The sequence below is a fragment of the Glycine soja genome, chromosome 17, assembly GCF_004193775.1.
Source record: "Glycine soja cultivar W05 chromosome 17, ASM419377v2, whole genome shotgun sequence".
Taxonomy (NCBI): Eukaryota; Viridiplantae; Streptophyta; class Magnoliopsida; order Fabales; family Fabaceae; genus Glycine; species Glycine soja.
This window is the reverse complement of record NC_041018.1, coordinates 7,665,257-7,684,016: the sequence shown is the minus strand read 5'-3', so window position 1 is coordinate 7,684,016 and position 18,760 is coordinate 7,665,257. Positions and strand designations below refer to the sequence as shown.

At 34.1% G+C, this 18,760-nt stretch overlaps 4 protein-coding genes across 6 annotated transcripts; 3 read left to right on the top strand and 1 right to left on the bottom strand.

The window, feature by feature from the left end:
• Positions 1-649: 649 nt before the first annotated feature.
• LOC114393693 lies at positions 650-2,157 on the top strand. The gene is made up of 2 exons (XM_028355095.1): positions 650-948; positions 1,409-2,157. The coding sequence occupies exons 1-2, from the start codon at positions 735-737 to the stop codon at positions 2,023-2,025; spliced, it is 831 nt and encodes a 276-aa protein (XP_028210896.1). The 5' UTR covers positions 650-734; the 3' UTR covers positions 2,026-2,157.
• A 2,223-nt stretch (positions 2,158-4,380) lies between these two features.
• On the top strand, positions 4,381-6,063 carry LOC114393692 (protein QUIRKY-like). Its single transcript, XM_028355094.1, has one exon. It carries the CDS (start codon positions 4,691-4,693, stop codon positions 5,867-5,869), a length of 1,179 nt encoding a protein of 392 aa, XP_028210895.1. The 5' UTR covers positions 4,381-4,690; the 3' UTR covers positions 5,870-6,063.
• A 6,539-nt stretch (positions 6,064-12,602) lies between these two features.
• Positions 12,603-14,758, top strand: LOC114393879 (mitochondrial outer membrane protein porin 1-like). The gene is made up of 5 exons (XM_028355356.1): positions 12,603-12,709; positions 12,841-12,927; positions 13,576-13,637; positions 13,744-13,970; positions 14,139-14,758. The coding sequence occupies exons 1-5, from the start codon at positions 12,661-12,663 to the stop codon at positions 14,449-14,451; spliced, it is 738 nt and encodes a 245-aa protein (XP_028211157.1). The 5' UTR covers positions 12,603-12,660; the 3' UTR covers positions 14,452-14,758.
• A 307-nt stretch (positions 14,759-15,065) lies between these two features.
• Positions 15,066-18,747, bottom strand: LOC114393877 (hypersensitive-induced reaction 1 protein). 3 transcript variants are annotated; one of them, XM_028355354.1, is made up of 7 exons: positions 18,533-18,747; positions 18,001-18,301; positions 17,274-17,472; positions 16,674-16,794; positions 16,487-16,578; positions 16,308-16,404; positions 15,066-15,901 (listed from the first exon to the last, which is right to left on the bottom strand). In XM_028355354.1, the coding sequence occupies exons 3-7, from the start codon at positions 17,460-17,462 to the stop codon at positions 15,546-15,548; spliced, it is 855 nt and encodes a 284-aa protein (XP_028211155.1). In that variant the 5' UTR covers positions 17,463-17,472; positions 18,001-18,301; positions 18,533-18,747; the 3' UTR covers positions 15,066-15,545. The 3 variants fall into 3 exon arrangements, with proteins under 3 accessions (XP_028211155.1, XP_028211154.1, XP_028211156.1); XM_028355353.1 differs by lacking the exon at positions 18,001-18,301 and having other exon boundaries at positions 18,533-18,683; XM_028355355.1 differs by lacking the exon at positions 18,001-18,301 and having other exon boundaries at positions 18,537-18,667.
• Between the last annotated feature and the right edge of the window lie 13 nt (positions 18,748-18,760).

The following is an 18,760-nucleotide window of genomic DNA, read 5'->3' as shown; positions in this document are numbered from 1 at the left end:
TATCATTGAAGGGGCCTTAGAACATTGCAAACACGGTGAAAATAATTGTGAGAATTGACCATAAATCTCCCAAACTTACCATTTGCATTGACTTATGGAATAAGAAATCCCTTATTTCATGACACTGGTCCTAAGTCACGTGTTATAATGTCACAAACATGGCTTGCAGCCTGCCATAAGCACATAAGAATATCTCAATTATTAATTCAATACTTAATAATTCATATAAAATTAACAATTTGCAGTTTTTTGCTTTAGAAGTATTTATTTAGGTATTAACAAACAATGACAGTAACGGAAGATATTTAAAAATATCAGGATATAAAATATATAGTTTTGTTAATAAATTCACTTTTTTTTCCTTAACATAAGGACAGATGTTAACAAAACCTAAATAAAACAAAAACAAAATTTACTTAGCGTGGTCCCTGTACTGTAAGATAAGAACAACCCAACAAGAAATACGACGAAATAATGAAATATCGTTTCCAGAGACTCCGCCGAAAGAGGGTGGCCTGGAAATAAGCAAAGCAAAGAATAACTACTTTTGCACATGTTACAAGACTACATTACATAGTTCAATAGCACCCAAAACTTTCACGTTCCAGAAACTCAAGTTTGGAATATCAATGTTCAAGCAAGTAAAGCAAGCCAACCATCAACTTGATCATGAAGAAAACATGTAAACCAAAGCACGTAATTACACGAGAATATATATACCATCCACAGTTTGCATGGAAAATATAACATTCACGTTTCTTCAATGCCATTTTATTGCAAACTTGAGGTTCATATTAGTTTTTAGTTCGTTCTCAATGGCCAGTGCAAGAGGTACTACAAGGGTTGGAGAAAGAACAAGGGCACGAACTCCAGTTGTGGAAGAGATGGTACCTAATTCTGGATGGACACTAGACTCTGCAGGACATTACCTTATAGTGGATCTTCCCGGTATTGCATCAAACACGTAATTCACTTTTGAACAGGCGAATAAATAGAATATGCGTATGAATTTAGAAGAATTCGATAACCCCCATAGAGAGACCAATGCTAATTTAGGGCAGTCGCTTCCTGCACCTGATCCGGAATGTAAATTTACATTCCCGGTTTAGCCTTTTCGGAAGCTTAAAAAGGTGTTGGAAACAAATTTTAAGGTGCAGGAAACAACTACTTTAATTTAGTTATAGTTTTTGGCTTGCTTCTTGTTTCCCTACCCAACCAAAAAATCTGTCTACTTTTAAGGTGCAAGCGTGCCATATTTTTTTTATAACCGAAGGACTATTTAATTAGTAGTTAAATTTACAATTACAAGGACGACTTCTTGTACAGTTCTCAATAAGGATTGATGCCGTGAAAACAAATATAACTTGTTTCTTTTTTTTCTTTTTTTTTTTTTATCTTGCTTCTTCAGATTTCAGGAAGGAAGAGGTGAAGCTCCAGGTTGATAGCTATGGCCGTATCGTTGTATCAGGAGAGAGGCACTTAAATGAGTGGAAACGTGTTCATTTTCGGCTGACTTTTCCCGCACCGCTGAACTCTGATATGGATAAGATAGCCGGAAAGTTTGATGGTGGAATCCTTTATGTCTATGTCCCCAAGCAAGTAACACATCAGAACAAAGAAAGTGCGACTGCGAAAGTTGGAAATCGCAAAGTTGAAAGATCAGAAGAAAAAGATCGCCATCAGCATGGAAATGGTGAAGTTGAAAGAGCAGAAGAAAAAGATTGCCATCAGCACGAAAATGGTGAAGTTGAAAGAGCAGAAGAAAATGATAGCCATGCACCCAAAGCTGATGAGGGGAGGAGAGGTCCCAGTCAGCATGATGACCATATAGAGCTTGCAGTAAAAAGAAACGAAAATGAACACATTGGAGAATTTCCTGAACAAGTAATAAGGAATTGGCATCAAGAATCCGCGTTAAGAAGTGCATTGGGGGTTTTGAGGGAAAACAAAGGTATTGTAATAACAGCTGTTATAGCATTTTCCTTGGGGTTGCTCGTATCTCGCAAATTCAACGGCTCAAGTTAAGTCCTTGACAAATGCATATCCCCCATTTCAGGTCATGTGCCTTTTACATGTATGTAAATAGAATAAACCATAAAGTATCATGCAGATATTCAAACATTAATAATATCTTTGCTTTGTCCTTTTTTCTTTCCAGTCTTAAAATCCGCATTCACAATATGATTTGATTTAGCATGTCATCAATCCTTTATCACATTAAATAAATCGAGTTATTTAAGAGGGCTCATTTGGGATAGGTTCGAGTCTGTACTTTAATATACCCCATCATCACCGTTATATTTGCTCATACTATGCTTTAATATCAAATGGCTACCATATAAAAGACTCAAAATCTCACCTCGTAATTAATTCGCATAGAATTATGAATCTAATGGCTACCATATGAAAGACTCAAAGTCTCACCTCGTAATTAATTCGCATAGAATTATGAATCCAATTGCTTTAATTGTCCTTGTCAAAGCATATATAACTTTATCAGCAGTTTATGGCAATCTGATCAAAGTCAAGTATTGTCTTTTCAGAGCTAATAATCTAATCTAAACAAAGTATTTTGAACCTAATATAAATTTCTTTATCTCTGCTTCCTTGACCCTCAACTAAGTAAAGGGGGAACCCAAGAAAGGGGTTATGCATGCATATTAGATATAGCAGGTGCATCAGATGCAATCACAATAAGATTATCTTCCTTAAAACCCTTCCTCCATGTTCCTTCTTCCTCAAATGCCCAGTTCTTCTCTCAAGCTACTATTCAACAATCTTAAGTGGGCTTCTATACTGTGATGAATCCTCAAAAAAAAAAAAAAAAGCTATAAACCAGCTGACATCACCTCTTCTTTTCAACACCTCCTTTGCATATATTTTTTAAACCAGTGGTTTTTCACTGACCTCATCTTGTATCTTGATCTAAATTATGCTGATTGGAAGAGCATCATATCATCAAAATTTACTTTTATCTTACAGGATCAGATTCTGCAAGTAGTCCACCAATTTAAAAAAGAGCAAAAGGATGTTGATTCGGGAAAGAGAAGTTTCTTTGGCATCTGTGCCATAAACTTATGAAATGTGACCAAATGTTCCTAACTTCTTTGTGTTTATCTAACATAACGAAATAAAGTTTCCCCTTCCTGATCTTAACAGAGAGTCACTTTGCTTGCAGAACTAACATTGTGTGGCTGCTTCTTCCAGTTACATAAACTATTTTCCTTCCTTTTATGCTTTCTTTTAAAATAAAAAATACATTAATATTACTTCCAAAAGATTTTTCAATTTTTTTATTAAAAGGTAGTAGTTGGTAGATAAGAATCATACAATACCTCATGAGCCAATTCCAAAATGCTGAAAAGAAAGAGCTTGTTGAACAAAGTTGGGATATAATAGAATTGTACCTCTGGGAGCTTCCTGAACACTAGTATAACCAATATAGTAGAAGACAATAGTTGCTGTTGCTTGACTTAGAAAAAGAAAGGTGCTTAGAGTTTTGAGATTTAGATGTTGACAAGCGATGCATGGTGAAGAATAAGGAACCAAAGGAGAGGAGAGGGGTATAAAGGTGATGCTTTGTCGTCGAACTTTATTCAAAATGCAAGTGCTTTTTGACAAAAAGGAAGGGCCCATAGTTGGGACGCGGAATCGTGTGCTTCCTGCCAAGGCTTTTTAACTTCCTTTGACAATATGATATGGTTATTGGCTAAAGACCCTATAGTTAAGGAGGGCTAATTACAAACCTATGTTCTAAGTTCAAACACTGTTATGAAGAGTGATGGACATTAGTAAAGGTTTTTTTTAGATATGGGCATATGGCTAATTAGTAGACACGATTTTCTAAGATTTCAGTCTCATGAATACTTGCTCTTGAATGTAAGTATAATATTTCACAGTACAATAGTACCTGTAAACCAATGACTTTATATTACTGATCAAGAGCACAAAGAAGAGATCTAAAGTGAAGAAACATTGGGCAAAAGTAAAGTTTCTCTCTATCAGTCCCTCCTAATTCTAGCTGAAGGGGAAGGGTATAACAAAAAATAAAAATAAAAGCATTTGTGAAAATAATATCAAGATATAGAGAAGGATTTTAAGTAAATCCAAAATTGAAACATTATTACACAAAAAGCATAAAACTATTCTCTGAACTCAAATCTAATATAATGATCACAAAGCGAGCGCACATGCGCACTAGCAATCAATGTCTTAAAACTAGATATAGAAATTTAGAATAAGGACTTTTTGTCTGTGAATAGAGAGAGGAGCTTGGGCATTCTCGCAAGACATTGAAATAAAAAAAAAATATATATATATATATATATATTAAAACCTTAATCCTAATATATTCTGAAAAAAGAAAAATTTTAAGAAAAAAGGGTGAGGTGGATAACGAAGGTTGAGTGGAGGGAATTGGAAAAAAAGTTGAAAAGAAATCCTTCGCGAGAGAGCATGGAATCTAATCCGCCTCCCCACTGTCATCGCAAACAAACTTCAAAACCGTCCTCCATCCAACAGAAAAAAAAAAAAAAAAAAAAAAACTAAATATAATTAAAAACAAAAAGCACCGCACAACGCAAAACGAACCTTACCTTACCTCTCTCTGTGAAACGTTGATCACAGTGAGTGACCGCTATCAACGGCATACACAGCGCGAGTTTGTTTATCCACATTCCGCAATGAGAAGATGATGACGACGCCGTTTCAGCAACCGCCCCAAACCGTACGGAGACTGGTGGTGGAAGTGGTGGACGCGCGCAACCTGCTCCCCAAAGATGGCCAAGGCAGCTCGAGCCCTTACGTGGTGGCGGACTTCGACGGTCAGAGGAAGCGAACCTCGACCCGGTTCAAGGAGCTGAACCCGGTATGGAACGAGCCTCTCGAGTTCATCGTCTCCGACCCGGAGAACATGGAGTTCGAGGAGCTCGAAGTGGAGGTCTACAACGACAAGAAGTTCGGCAACGGAAGCGGCCGCAAGAACCACTTCCTCGGGAGGGTCAAGCTCTACGGAACTCAGTTTTCCAGAAGAGGAGAAGAAGCTCTTGTTTACTACACGCTGGAGAAGAGAAGCGTGTTCAGTTGGATAAGAGGAGAAATTGGCCTCAGGATTTATTACTACGACGAGATGCTCATGGAAGAGGATAAACCTCCGCCGCCGCCGCCGCCGCCGCAGCAGCAGCAGCAGGAGCAAGGTGAGAGAACGGAGCAAAACAAGCCGCCACCGGGAGTGGTGGTTGTTGAGGAGAGACGTGTTTTTGAGACTCCTGGTGGACCGATGATGGAGCAATGCGTGCCTCTTCCTACAGGTCCTCCTCATTCGCCGCCGCGTGTTGTGGTCGTGGCTGAATCTCCGCCGCCAGTGGTTCATGTTTCGCAGGATCCACCGTTGCCGGAAATGTGTGAGCCTCCTCCGGCGTCGGAAATGCAGTTTCAGCCCGAGGTGAGGAAAACGCAGGCCAACAGAGGGGAGAGGGTGAAGATTTTGAAGCGGCCGAACGGGGATTACTTGCCTAAAGATATTTCTGGAAAGAAAACTGGTAATGAGTCTGAGCGAGTTCATCCCTTCGATCTGGTGGAGCCAATGCAGTACCTGTTTGTCAAAATCTGGAAGGCGCGTGGGCTCGCTCCTCCTAGTGAAGGCCCAATCGTGAGGGTTCGGATGTCGAGCCAATCCAGGAGATCCAAGCCCGCCAGCTACAGGCCCAACGAGCCCACCGATTCGCCGGAATGGAACCAGACATTCGCGCTGGGTTACAACACCACCGACGCGAACAACGCCGCCACGCTGGAGATTTCGGTTTGGGATTCCCCGACGGAGAATTTCCTCGGCCGCCTTTGCTTTGACCTTTCTGACGGAGAAAATTAATTAATCATTAAATCATAATAAATTCTTTAATTTAATTAATCATCAAATATTAAAATAATTTCTTTAATAAAAATTAAAACACTAATGTGTGTGACTCATAGATTCAAAACTAAATTCATAATATATTAATCAAATTATATATTAACCAAAGTAAGCATCTAACAATATTCCTCAACATTCACGATAACATGAAATAATATTTATTATTTACAAGAACCAAATAGAAAGATAATGTAATATTTTCTTTCACATCATTTATAGCTCTAAATTAACTCTAGACTATGATATTTATGTCAAACTTAAATATGTTAATATATGTAGTGAATGATTTAAGAAAACTCATTTATTCATTCGTCCTTCTAAATGTTTTAATTTTATTATAAAGTTCAAAACTCATTACTGAGAGTTAATGAAGTTCATCTTGATTAATCATTAACTCTATAGGTATGTAGTAATATTCAATGTTCATTCAATCAACTTTAAAATATTAGGTGTTTGGAATCAAAATATAACAAATGACATATTAATTACTATAACAATCTCATGTCAATATAACAAATGACATATTAATTACTATAACAATCTCATGTCAAAGAAAATTTTACACTTTTTCTTGAGAATTTCCCTTGATAGTATAAGGTAATATTATCTGCTAAAAAATTTCAATTGAGTCAGTTCAACACACACACACATATACGGATTATTAATTTTTTATTCATAATAATTCTATGATCAAGAACAATCTAAATTAAAATTATAAGATGCTTATTTTTCATTTTCAAATAATCTCTATTATGATAATAAATCTTTAATTTTAATCAAAGACCTTATTAAGTCAATTGTTTTTATCAACCCGTATAAAAACGATAAAGAACTAATAATACTTTATTATTGGAATTAGAATTAATCACAAGATGTATTAAATCTTAGATATATATAATTATTTCCAAAAATTACAAACTTTCATTAACTTGGACATAAAAAAATTTCATAGTGTATATGATAATTATTTTAATTTTGTACTTGATTTTATTTTATACATACGAATCTCAAAAATATATATTTTAAAAGCAAAACAACAATTTTTTTGGTTGACTCATTTTTTATGTTTAATGTTAACTAATTGGTAAGTGTATCAATTTTATTACAAGTAGTAAAGATTAAAACGGAAGATCGAGTATCGAGTCCACATGAACTTTGTTTGTACTTGCGTTGATAAATACCAATTTGTAAACAAAAGATGAAGAATTATAATAGAATTAAGAAGAAAGAAATGAATTGAATTTAAAAGACAAGAATAATAAAATAAACAAGATGAATGCAAAAGATGACTTGAGAATCCAATTATGTTGGGTCTAACATGCTAAGTACCCTTGATGCAATATTAATGTTTTTCTCTATTAATTGTTTTCTCAATTTTCACTCACATCTACTAAGACACTCAACTCTGATTCCTCACGATAAAGGACCTAATTTATGTATTCTTTCCCAAATCCCAAATTCATTTGCAAAGATTGAATAATAAAGTGCATTAAGTATGAAGATGTATGGAGAGGCACAACAAAGTCACTCTATCTCTAGAAGTGAATTGTTGAGAAGTCATTTCCCAATTCTTTAAAAATCACCATTTTTCAATGTATAACCCATAAAAACTAATGCATGGATGGTCAAACCACACAATAAAGATGAAGAGCAGAAAAGAGACAATAGAAATTGAAATTGCATTTAATAGATAAGAAGAGTAGTTACATTACAAGGGCATTGACTGCTAGGCTCCCAATAGAGAGGGTTTAACCTCATAGTCATGAGAGACTTTACACTTCAGAGGCTAATAGAAGAATGGGCTGAATGACTAATAGCATGAACAGGGGGAATGACTAAGAAAGAGGTTTTCTTGCAAGGGAGAGACTCAAACTTTGGATTGGATTTCTTCACTAGAAAGCTATGAGACTCGGTGTGTCTTCCTCTTTTGTTTCCTTCTCCTCACATAGACTACTTAATTTTCATGCTGACTTTGCGTTTAGTGCGAGAATAGGCTACTTAATTTTAACATTGACTTCACACTAAGCGCGCCTTTAGGCTTCGTTGTGAGCTTTTCCACGCTAAGCCTGGGTGACGCATTAAGCGAGTTGTCCACTTCTTCCATTTTTCTTCAAGGCTTTTTCTTTTCATTCTTGCCTTAATTTCCCTTCAAAGCACTTGAATTCTTTCTCTCTTGACTTCTGCAGATAAAAAATAACGAAGATGCTAATTTCTTTATTATTTCATTAAAACAATAATAAAGTAAAGAAATTATATTCATTTATTAGTCAAAATTAACTATCAAATTAAGTCATATTTTACCGTTATGATTTAACAAACATTTTCCTTAATTTATTACGACTTTTACCATATCCATATGTTACTACTAGTACTTTATAGTGATATTTGAATGATGATTTTAATTGTTAATTAAGGATAATAGGGAAGATATATGCATGGTTGTAAATACCTAACACAATCTTATGCTGGGAAATAGGAAGGCATCGTGATTGGCAGGGGATGGCTATTTAATCAGAACATATGATCTGCATGTGGCAGAAAAGTTAATACATTGCCACATGACAACTGCAATCCACCAAATAATTCAAAGATAATATAAGTTTTGCTTTCAGCGGATTTTGACGCAGAAACTCCAGAAAATATTGACTTCATTCATGGAGCCAGTGTATGGAGTTCAGACTTCAGAGTACAGGCCAAATTTGGGTGCCTTTGATTTCCACAAACATGGGCTCCCTCTCTGAACCCAGTGCGATGGGAATAAACTTCCTGCGATGTCACAGACTATTTTTGTGGCACATATGCCATAAATGATATGTTGATAAATACACTAACGTCTAAGAAAATGCAAGTGTCCCTTTGCTTTGAAGGAATGAAAGTGATTTGAAAGTAAATTGAGATAAAAAAAAAGTGAAATACTTAAATTAAAGTAAAATATAAAAGTGAGATTTATATTAATTTTTGAAATTTTCATCTCAAATACTTTTTTAATACTCTTTTTAAGTATAATTAAATCAAACACTATCTAAGTCCAATGTTTCTTTATAAAGGGTATTTTTTTGGGTGTAATGTTCTTTCAATTTCAATTTATAAAATAATCATGTTTATAAATTAATCTCATTTTTATTCTTTTTCTTTTATTTTTTTGTCTTCTTCGAAATTTGGTCAATTTTACCAATTTGAATAAATCAATAAATAATTAAGCGACAAGTTGAGTAACTACTACTACTTAACGATGTAAGTTTAATAACTGTGTGAAGTAAACTAATTGCAATTAGTATGTATCTGTCATCAAAGTTCTGTTTGTGAAAAACTAGTTATTTACAACTACATCTATCCCAATCTTGGCCCAATAATGTTATTTCTGTAAGGGAAATAGTCAAAGAGACGTGTGTAGATGCAAACTACCTTGGACATCCTATGAAATTACTTGGGATTGGCTTTAAGCATTTTCTTTAATAGAGTCACATTTCTAACCGTATGTAAGGAACTATAGGCCACTGGACTATCTCATGTAAAAGAATTATGAGGCATTAGGCATAGCCAGCTAAAAAGAGCACAAAGGCTTTTTTAGGTTAAACGAAGATTGATCTTCAAGTGCAAAGGTAGAAAGAACATCCGTGCAGCACGATCAAAAGTTAGCCCTTGGTGATTTATAGTATCATTGCTAAAAAGATAAAAGTTACTCTATACATATATTTCCCAGAATTAACATGGATGTCAAATTGTCAACTCTTTTGCCTCTTGGTGCTATTGTATTTTAGTATGTTTCATCCATTAAAGTGACGTGGGTTTTAAATTAAAACCATAAGCATTCACAAGACTTTTTCTTAGTACAAGACCCCGAAGGACATATCTCTGTTGTGTCATTTATGGTGTCCACGGTAATAAACGTTGTGAGTACTAAGTGTATAGTAGATACCAATGTTTGGATTTTCATTCACACGTAACTCAGTGCACCGTAATGTGAAAGGAGGAAATTGGTGAATTTTTCAGTGTTCATTGTGGTTTCTAAGGGAAATCCAAACACATACTAAAAGCTTTTAGGTAGAAAATCCAAACACATACTAAGATTGCCTGTAGTCAGGGTAATCACTGCAAGATCCAATGGCTACTATTTTTTTACCTTATATTTTATTAACTTTTTTATAAGCGAAAAATAAAATTTAGTGGTGAAGATTCCTTGTTACTTCCCTGCAGAAAATCCAAGTTCCCCGTAGCACGGCCCAATAATCAATTGGCTATGAACTTTAGTAAATATTGACTTCATGGAAGGAGCCACTGCATGGAGAGACTAATTTAATTTGTGAACCACAAATTTCAACACAAACTTAACTTCTTTTTTTGTGTGTAAGAGATACGATTCGTATTATAATTTTGCTCGGGTTGGGCACTTTGGCTCAGGGCTTGTGTAAATTCTTGAATCAGACTTATATTCATAAACTTAAGATTTCTTCAATTTTTTTAACCGGAAGTTTTAAACTCTTCTTTTTTTGGTACATTATTATTTTTTTTGGGTACATATTTTTAACTCTTTAGAGTACACGTCTTTGATTCTTATTTCCTACAAATAAAAAAATATTATTCGGTTTTAAACTATAATCTATGCTGGTGTTTTACAAAATCGTATAGCATACAGCCATAAGCCCATAATGAAAATGAGAGATTATCAATCTCTTTATTATAATTATTACAAATATATTTGTGGTGCTTTTTTTTATATCTGAGAATTAAAATTATTTTTTTATCTTTAAAGAATTAAATTATCATCATCTCACACTTTTAGGACCAACATATATGTTTATCCAGTTTTTAGTGATAAATGTCCACTCATAATTATTTAGAGTTTCTCTCTGTTTTCTCACGATTTTTTCAAACATCCTCTTATTTTACATCTTTCCAATAATGGAATAACAACCAAACATTTTTTAGGACATGACTAAATCATTTTAGTTAATTTTTAATTTTATACTAATTAAAAAACTTATTTAAAGATTCGATAAATAATTTTTTTAAAGTAATTTAATTTTTTTAAAATACTAATTGAAGTAGTATTTTTTAAATACTAAATTCTAAATTCTATTTTTTTTATTTCATTTTTATCCTTAAAATATTTATTTATTTTTCTATTATTACTATTAAATATTATTTATGTCATCTTATATTTTCTAATTACTTCAATAATTAGTGATACTGAATACTTATAATTTAATTAGTTAACTTAAAAAAAAATTATTATCACTTATCAACTTTCAACTACATGTTAATTTTCTCAAACACAGTATGATTTGTTATATAAATCAAACAGCTGGCACAAAAGCTTTATTTTCTATCTCACTCCATTCACTCAGTTTTTACCCTTTCTTTCTTGCTTTGTTTATATCCAACATTGAATAATTTCACACTTTTCAATCTCTTGCAAGTTTTAAGCTTTAGGGAAGAAAAAAAAAACGTATTTTTTACATACAAAAAAAGTGTAATTTGCGTATGTTGCATAAATGGTTAGAGAAGCCCGCGCTCGTGCGAGCTGGACTTTGGATCTGACTGAGATGCAATAGCCTCAAAAAGACAAAACAAAACCAAACAAAAAGAAAAGAAGTAAACCCAAGAAAGCTAGCGAAGTGTATTTAGAAAAGGAAAGTTAGACAATATGCAAGGCACTTCCCTATACGCATGATTGTATATACTAATTTTATTTTAGTTTATTTTGTAAAGTCTTTTTCCAACATGATTTCCATTGGCTATGAATTTTATTTTTTTATCGATAAATATTAAACATTAATTATTATTTTTTTTAACAAGAATAATTGATTCCACAGCATCTTTTTCTCTTTTCTTGTTACCATCTAGTTAATCATATAATTTCTTGCACATAGAAAATTGTCTCAATTGTAGTGAAGTGTTCATCGCAATTGGTCGTGGATAAACAAATGAAATTAATTAATGCCATGATTGAAAAAGTATAGACTCTGGTCTCCAAACAACGATGAAATTGTGAGTATAATCAACAATTAAAATGACCATGGCAGGTTGACATGAGAAATGTTATGTACTTCCACAATACATAACGCACGTCCCATCACGCGGTGCTCAAGAAGAAGAGCAATATTATATTAGAGAACATAAATATTATATTGCCCCATAATTTTGTTCATTTATGAGACTATCGTGGAGATTAAAAAAGATAATTGAGTTTGATTTTAGTGCAGTTGTTAAATAGTGACAAGATAAACTGGATTAAATGCTTCCAAAATGTAGCTAATCTCTAAATAATTATAGTCAGCTTAAGCTTAAAGCAACAATGACTTTACTATAAAAAGGTAACCGTTAGATTTCCCTCATTGTTGACCAAAAAACAAGTAAAAAGGATTTCCCTTCCTTTCAAATGAAACATGCATATTACAACCTTATTATTATATGTACATACGTGAATTCACAAGAGCCAGCGTCTATGTCCAGAAGCAGTAACAGTGTTTGTCTATGTTAGCTCGTGTTCTTTCTCTTTGTCATCATCTTTAGGTGTCATTTTTAGAGTACGAAATGATAGGTGCAATTGTTTTATGGAAGTTTCGTTATATATGCAGGTTTCAATTGAGTCATTTTGTTTGTGTACCAAAAAAGTAAGTCATGTTGTACAACAAGAGGAAACTTCCTTTGCCCTTCTTTCCCTCCCAATAAATTCTCATCCCAACAAATCATGAAAGGGTGAAACACAAAAAATAAATTGATTTCTAAGCATTTGTTTTAGCAAAATGAGCACCTGTCCGGGGATATATTTTGATATTGGCAAGAAGGCTAAAGGTTTCATCAATTCGTTATTATTATTATGCATTTTTCTTTTTAATCTTTCACAAAAATGAATTATAATCCGTGGATCTTAGAGTTGCCTTCCCGATCATATTGTAACACAAATTTGTTTACTTTTGTATTAGATGTTCTTCACACGGACTATTCAAATCTATCTCCAATTCATTTTCACTACCAATTCATGGACTATAATGTAGACCTCTCTTGTAAAGGTAATGTGAATATCAACTCAATCTTTTTCTTTTCTTTTTTTCATTTCTACTTCTGCTTGAAACAAGTTCATTTTTGTTATTATTGTTTAATGTTATTCAGTTGGAGAAGGGGTCATTAATATAGATAACAAATGAGTAAACTGATATTTCGATCATGAAAATTATGCTCATTTTGCAATTTAGTTGTCATTTAAATTACATCATGATTTAGTCCTTAAAATTTCAGACTTGTTTCTGAGTCTCTTTTCTATCCCTGGTAGGGATTATTCAATTACTAAATCATATACATAATTTAGTTCAAGGTTGAAATTGCAAGTTACACTTTCAATGATAAAAACACCATTTTACTCCATAACAAATACCACCAACAGAGATTTAACTCACATATACAGTTTTTCTTCAACCCTCAATTTTTTGTTGGTGAATTTTCAGTCTTCATTTCATTTGATTAGCATCTAACTTGCACCGAGGGAACCAGTCAGTGCCTCATAAGTCATGAATCATATAGTGATACCCATATAAAAAAGCATCAATTAGTCCTGAAAGTTTTCCATAATCAATATGAGAGCCACGCGAATTTCTTAAAAAGCCAAGGAATTGCATGCGGCATGTCTGACTTTAGTGCTTTTGCTGCCACATCCATTACAGTAGATGAACTTGTACCTGGATTCAAGAGCCTTTTCAAATGCACCATACCTGATTCTGGGAAGGTAAAGTTAATATTTACTTGCCTATGGACTATTAGTATCATCAACCTTAGTCATTTTAATTATTGATTTTCTTGTTTCATCTGACTATTTTCTGGAATCATCATAGTTGGAACTACAACACTTGAGCAACTACACTGGGATTACTGGGTGCATTGGATTAGAAGGAAACCTAGAAAAAGGATATGACCCTGTTCTAAACTTATCAGGTCTTGTAGGAACAAACATTCTGTCTCTAGGAGGCAATGTTGCACTTGACCTACCAACAAGAACAATCAGCAAGCTGAATGCAGGCTTAGGCCTCAACACTAACTTCCTTGTTGCTTCCTTGACCATGTGAGATATGTGCTACAAAAAGTATACAAACTAAATTTATCAGAAAATGTATAGGAATTAGGAACATCAATTTGTTACCTCTAAACTAACTAGAGAATTTAATCATTACTATTTAGTGCTCTCCTCTTGTTACTTTCTTCAAGCCTGAAGTTTGGTGTTGTGCTGCAGGCATGACAGCTTTGACATAGTGAAAGCCTCTTGTTATCATGAAGTGAACCTCCTAACCAAGACCGCCATTGCAGCAGAGCTGAAGCATAGCTTGTCAATGGGGGAGACTAGTGGCACCATTGGTGCTCAGCATGCATTTTTTCCACAAACATTGCTAAAGGCTCGATTTGACACCTTTGGCAGGGCAGGTGCTCTTATTCAACAAGGGTTCTGGGAGAGATGTTTTGTAACTATGGCTGGAGAAGTGGAATTTAAGAACTCAGATAATAATTTGCATCCCAAGGTTGGAGTCTCTGTGGCTTTAAAACCCTAGTCAATACCATTTAGATAAGCTTCCATCTCCAATTGAGAGGTTGTTGGATGTAAGGAGACTTCAAAATGACGGCACAAACTGGATGAAACTTGTTGATTTTCCCCATCCATTTTCTTCAATATTCAACAACTGTATGAGTACCATGTGTAGTTCTACTCACAATTTTTATTAATAAAATTATTATAATACTAGTGGTAGGTATTTGTTTATCAGTTTTACCTGTTTGAAGTTTAAATTCATTCCTGCTTATTCTTTTAGAAGTTGAATATCTGAAACAAATAGCTCCAGAATTACTTTTTTTCTTGGATGAGATGGTAGCTGCTGTGTTACTTCTGTTCTTTACTTCGTTGTTGAACGACTTTACTATTTGTAAAGGGGAAGCAGTTGTACGTTTTCTTAGAAAAAAATGAGCACTGCAATACAGGCAAACCTACATATTCCAAGGGAATATTTTGTAACATAACTTGGTAATATTTTAGTTTTATGGAGAATATGATGAGTAGAAGCATTTTTTATTTGTTCAAAAAATGGAAGGTTAGAAAGCGTAGTATTTAATTTAACAATTAGCATGAAGCACTCTCTAACAGTATATAGTTATCTACTCTCTAACGGTATATAGGAAATTTCTTGTTTATGCAACTTTCACAATTTAGTCAACATATATATACAGGGATACTTAATAGTTTAGTTATGCATGATTCACAATATAGACAACAGAATATACAGTATTACTTGACTGCTTGAAAGTATAAATCGAAAGAGTAAGTCCTTGAACTGGTCCTTCAAAGATTTTGGTCAACAAATCAATCCCACAAAGATACAAATCAAATACTAAATTCTTGTGTTACCACTTCTTTAGTCCTCTAAGAAAAAAATTGGTAACATTTTAGATATTTGTGGGACTGATTTGATAGAAAAAATCTTTTGAAGATTAATGAGATGATGCCATAATCTTTGGAGGATCAATTTTGCAGTTTATTCTAAAACAAAATCACAAAACACACTGCACAGAACAGAAATACAGGTAGACACAGGTGCTATAACTTCACCATACTCCAATTCAAACCAAACACAAGATCTAGGTGGAGTAGAGGCTACTGATGAGAAGCCTGAAGAAGTCCCTCCCGAATTTGACCAGCTACATCACGAACAGCACCAGGTCCATGTGGAATGAACACAGCAGAAGACTTAGAGGCAGCACCAATTTCTTTCATAGTGTCAAAATACTGAGTGACAAGGACCATGTCCATGACATCTTTTGCAGTTGTCCCAGGTACATTAACTGAGAATCCAAGCACACTATCTCTCAAGCCATCCACAATTGCTTGGCGTTGGCGAGCAATACCCAGTCCAGAGAGATACTTAGACTCAGCCTCACCCTCGGCTCGTTTAATTAGCAAGATCTTTTCTGCCTCTGCCTTCTCATTAGCTGCCATCCTCAATCTTGCAGCTGATAAAGGGTAAAAAGCAGCAGAAAAAAATGTCAATCTGTAGCACTCGGCAGAGGAACTAGGTAAACTATTATAAACACAAAAATCATTTGAGTCCAAAATTACACTTCATACGATATCTAGTTAATACATGAGTCATACAAGATTGAATTGATTTAATGAAGGCAACCTGATCACATTATGTAGTGAAAGTAACAAAAGGTAATCCTAATTAATATTTTCTGCAATAAATTAGATTTAGGATCTAATACTCAAGAATAAGAGCTTGCAAAGGACAAGAAGCTGTGTATACCATGAGGAAAAAGGAAGATATTTGTCATATTACTTAAAATTAATTGTCTCCTTTTGGAGATAAACAAATTATGGGCAGAAACTGAACATACAAGTTCTACTAATATAACATACCAGCATTGATTTCATTCATGGCCCGCTTCACATGCTCATCTGGATCTATATCAACAATCAGTGTTTGAACAATTTCATACCCATAAGCTGACATAGCCTATGAAGACAATAAAGCATCAGATCCAAATTAACATAAATTCACAGTTCATCTTATAAGTAAATAATATTATTAAAAAAACCTTCTCAAGTTCTTCTTCCACAGCTTTGGCAATTTCATTTTTCTGCTCAAAAGCATCATCTAAGTTTAGTTTTGGAACACTTGCCCTAATTACTGCAATGAAAATAGAAATTTCACCTAAGCTGATATAATATGCTTAAACCACTTATTGTAGGTTTCGTACTGTTACTCAGTATTAAGGTTTATACCATCAAAAACATAGGCTTGAATTTGGGTCTTTGTATTGCTCAATTTGTAAAAAGCATCATTGGCCTTCTCTGCCAGGGCACGATATTGAATAGAAGCAACAACGTTGACAAAGACATTATCCTGTAAGCAAATAAACATTAAAACCAATAAAATTCAATTCAATAGAAAAATATAAGAAACATGTACAGAGTAACATGTCATGCATGGATATAATTGAAAGCAGACAATACTAGTGAAAGAGACAATGAACATACAACAACAACCAAGCCTTTTCCCACTAGGTGGAGTGAACTACATAGACTAAATGATGCCATAATGTTCTACTGAAAATCATTTCTGTAGACAAATGATTGACCCCAAAATCCTTTGTATTTGTTTTCCTATAGTTTTTCTAGGTCTCCGTCTACCTCTAGCAACAGGACTACCCTCTTGCTGACAATAAACTTGAAGGGTTCAAAATAACTGAGCACAAGAATGGCAACAAAATACACTTAATAAAATTAAAAGATGTCCATGCCAAAAAGTATTCACGGCAATTAAAGATCATGCAATGACTTAAAAGGATTTGGTTAGAGCTGAAGTGCCAGACAATAACAAACCTTTGTTTTGGTCTCACATCGAAGATCCAGTTGCTGTAGCCGAAGAGAGAGATGACCAGCAAGTTGTTTTCCAAGGAACCATGGCATGCAATGGCATCCTGGCTGAAGTACCTTCTCAAATCGTCCAAATCCTTCTCTTATAGCCACTGTTGATTGATCAACTTGCACACAACAAAAAAGATTCCCCATTTGCTTTTAACTGCAATGTTCATATGTATCAGCAAGATGTAGCAAACTTGAGGATGATAATTATAACATGCATGAACTGAATGAAAGAAAATAGAAGGATTTTGACCAAACACCAACTGCCAATATACAAGCTATATATAGACATAAGGTCAACTGGAAATTATTTAACACATTCCAATGGCAAAACCAACAGTAAAATCCATTGATACACATTGAGTCACAGTCCTCAACAGGAGAGAAACCTGTGTTCATACCAACAAACTTCTACTATAGTACTTCTTGTTTAATTGATATATCAATGCACTAGAGGCGAAGCACAGTAAGGTTGAAGATGAAAAGGTTTTGGTATCAAAAGTATTTTATCAAAGCATCGATTGAGTTATTCCTACAAGCAATTCAATGAAGGGCATGCAACACGAATACAGTAGAAGAGTTTAGCCATTAAAAAGGATGACCAAAATTTATACTCAAATGTCATCCAATGGAAAAAAGCACCACATCAAACACACGTAGATGAATTAGGGACAGGAAAACTTACAAAGTTACAACCTAGAAGCAAAATACAGTGAGGATCAGAATGACAATAAATGCTTCGAAAGCAAAGCTGACTTGGGAGAGCTCTTGCATAAATTATAAGCAAGTAGCTCTCGAATACTGAGGGTAGACAAATACTCGGTATTCTTGATATATTCCATAGTCGTAGTCATACATAAATACAATTTATATATTGTCTGTCAGAAACCCAGAATTGCAAGCTAACCGGCATGACAAGCCAATCACAATCTCTTGAAGGAGATATCATTTACAATCCAAAGTCGTAGTTGTCATGCAGATACAACCTAGAAAAGTATATAATAGTACCTTTGTTTAATTTATGTGTGGAACAAGAGAACACAAAGACAAGTCCAAACATAAAAATATATAAATAATTAACCAATTGGGTAAACTCTAACAGCCATTAGACACGGACTATGCCGAGTTTGGAAGCAATCCCTCCAGATATCAACTACGAAAGTTAAAGGGCTGAAATTGAATTACAGTTGTAAGAAAACTATGAATGAATTAATTACCTACTATTAAGTTTTTTGCTTAATCAAACAATTGATCCTCCGAAACAACGCAAGAACTGTACTGTTCAGAATTTCAGATAAGTGGATTTACGAAGTGCAGGTCAACCAAAGACGACTTCAAAAGTCTAATAATAATTGACATGGATGGGATAATAATTTTTCTATACATTTTCTTGGTATAATAATTTTTTTGAGCAATTTTTTGGTATGATAATCTTTCTATACACA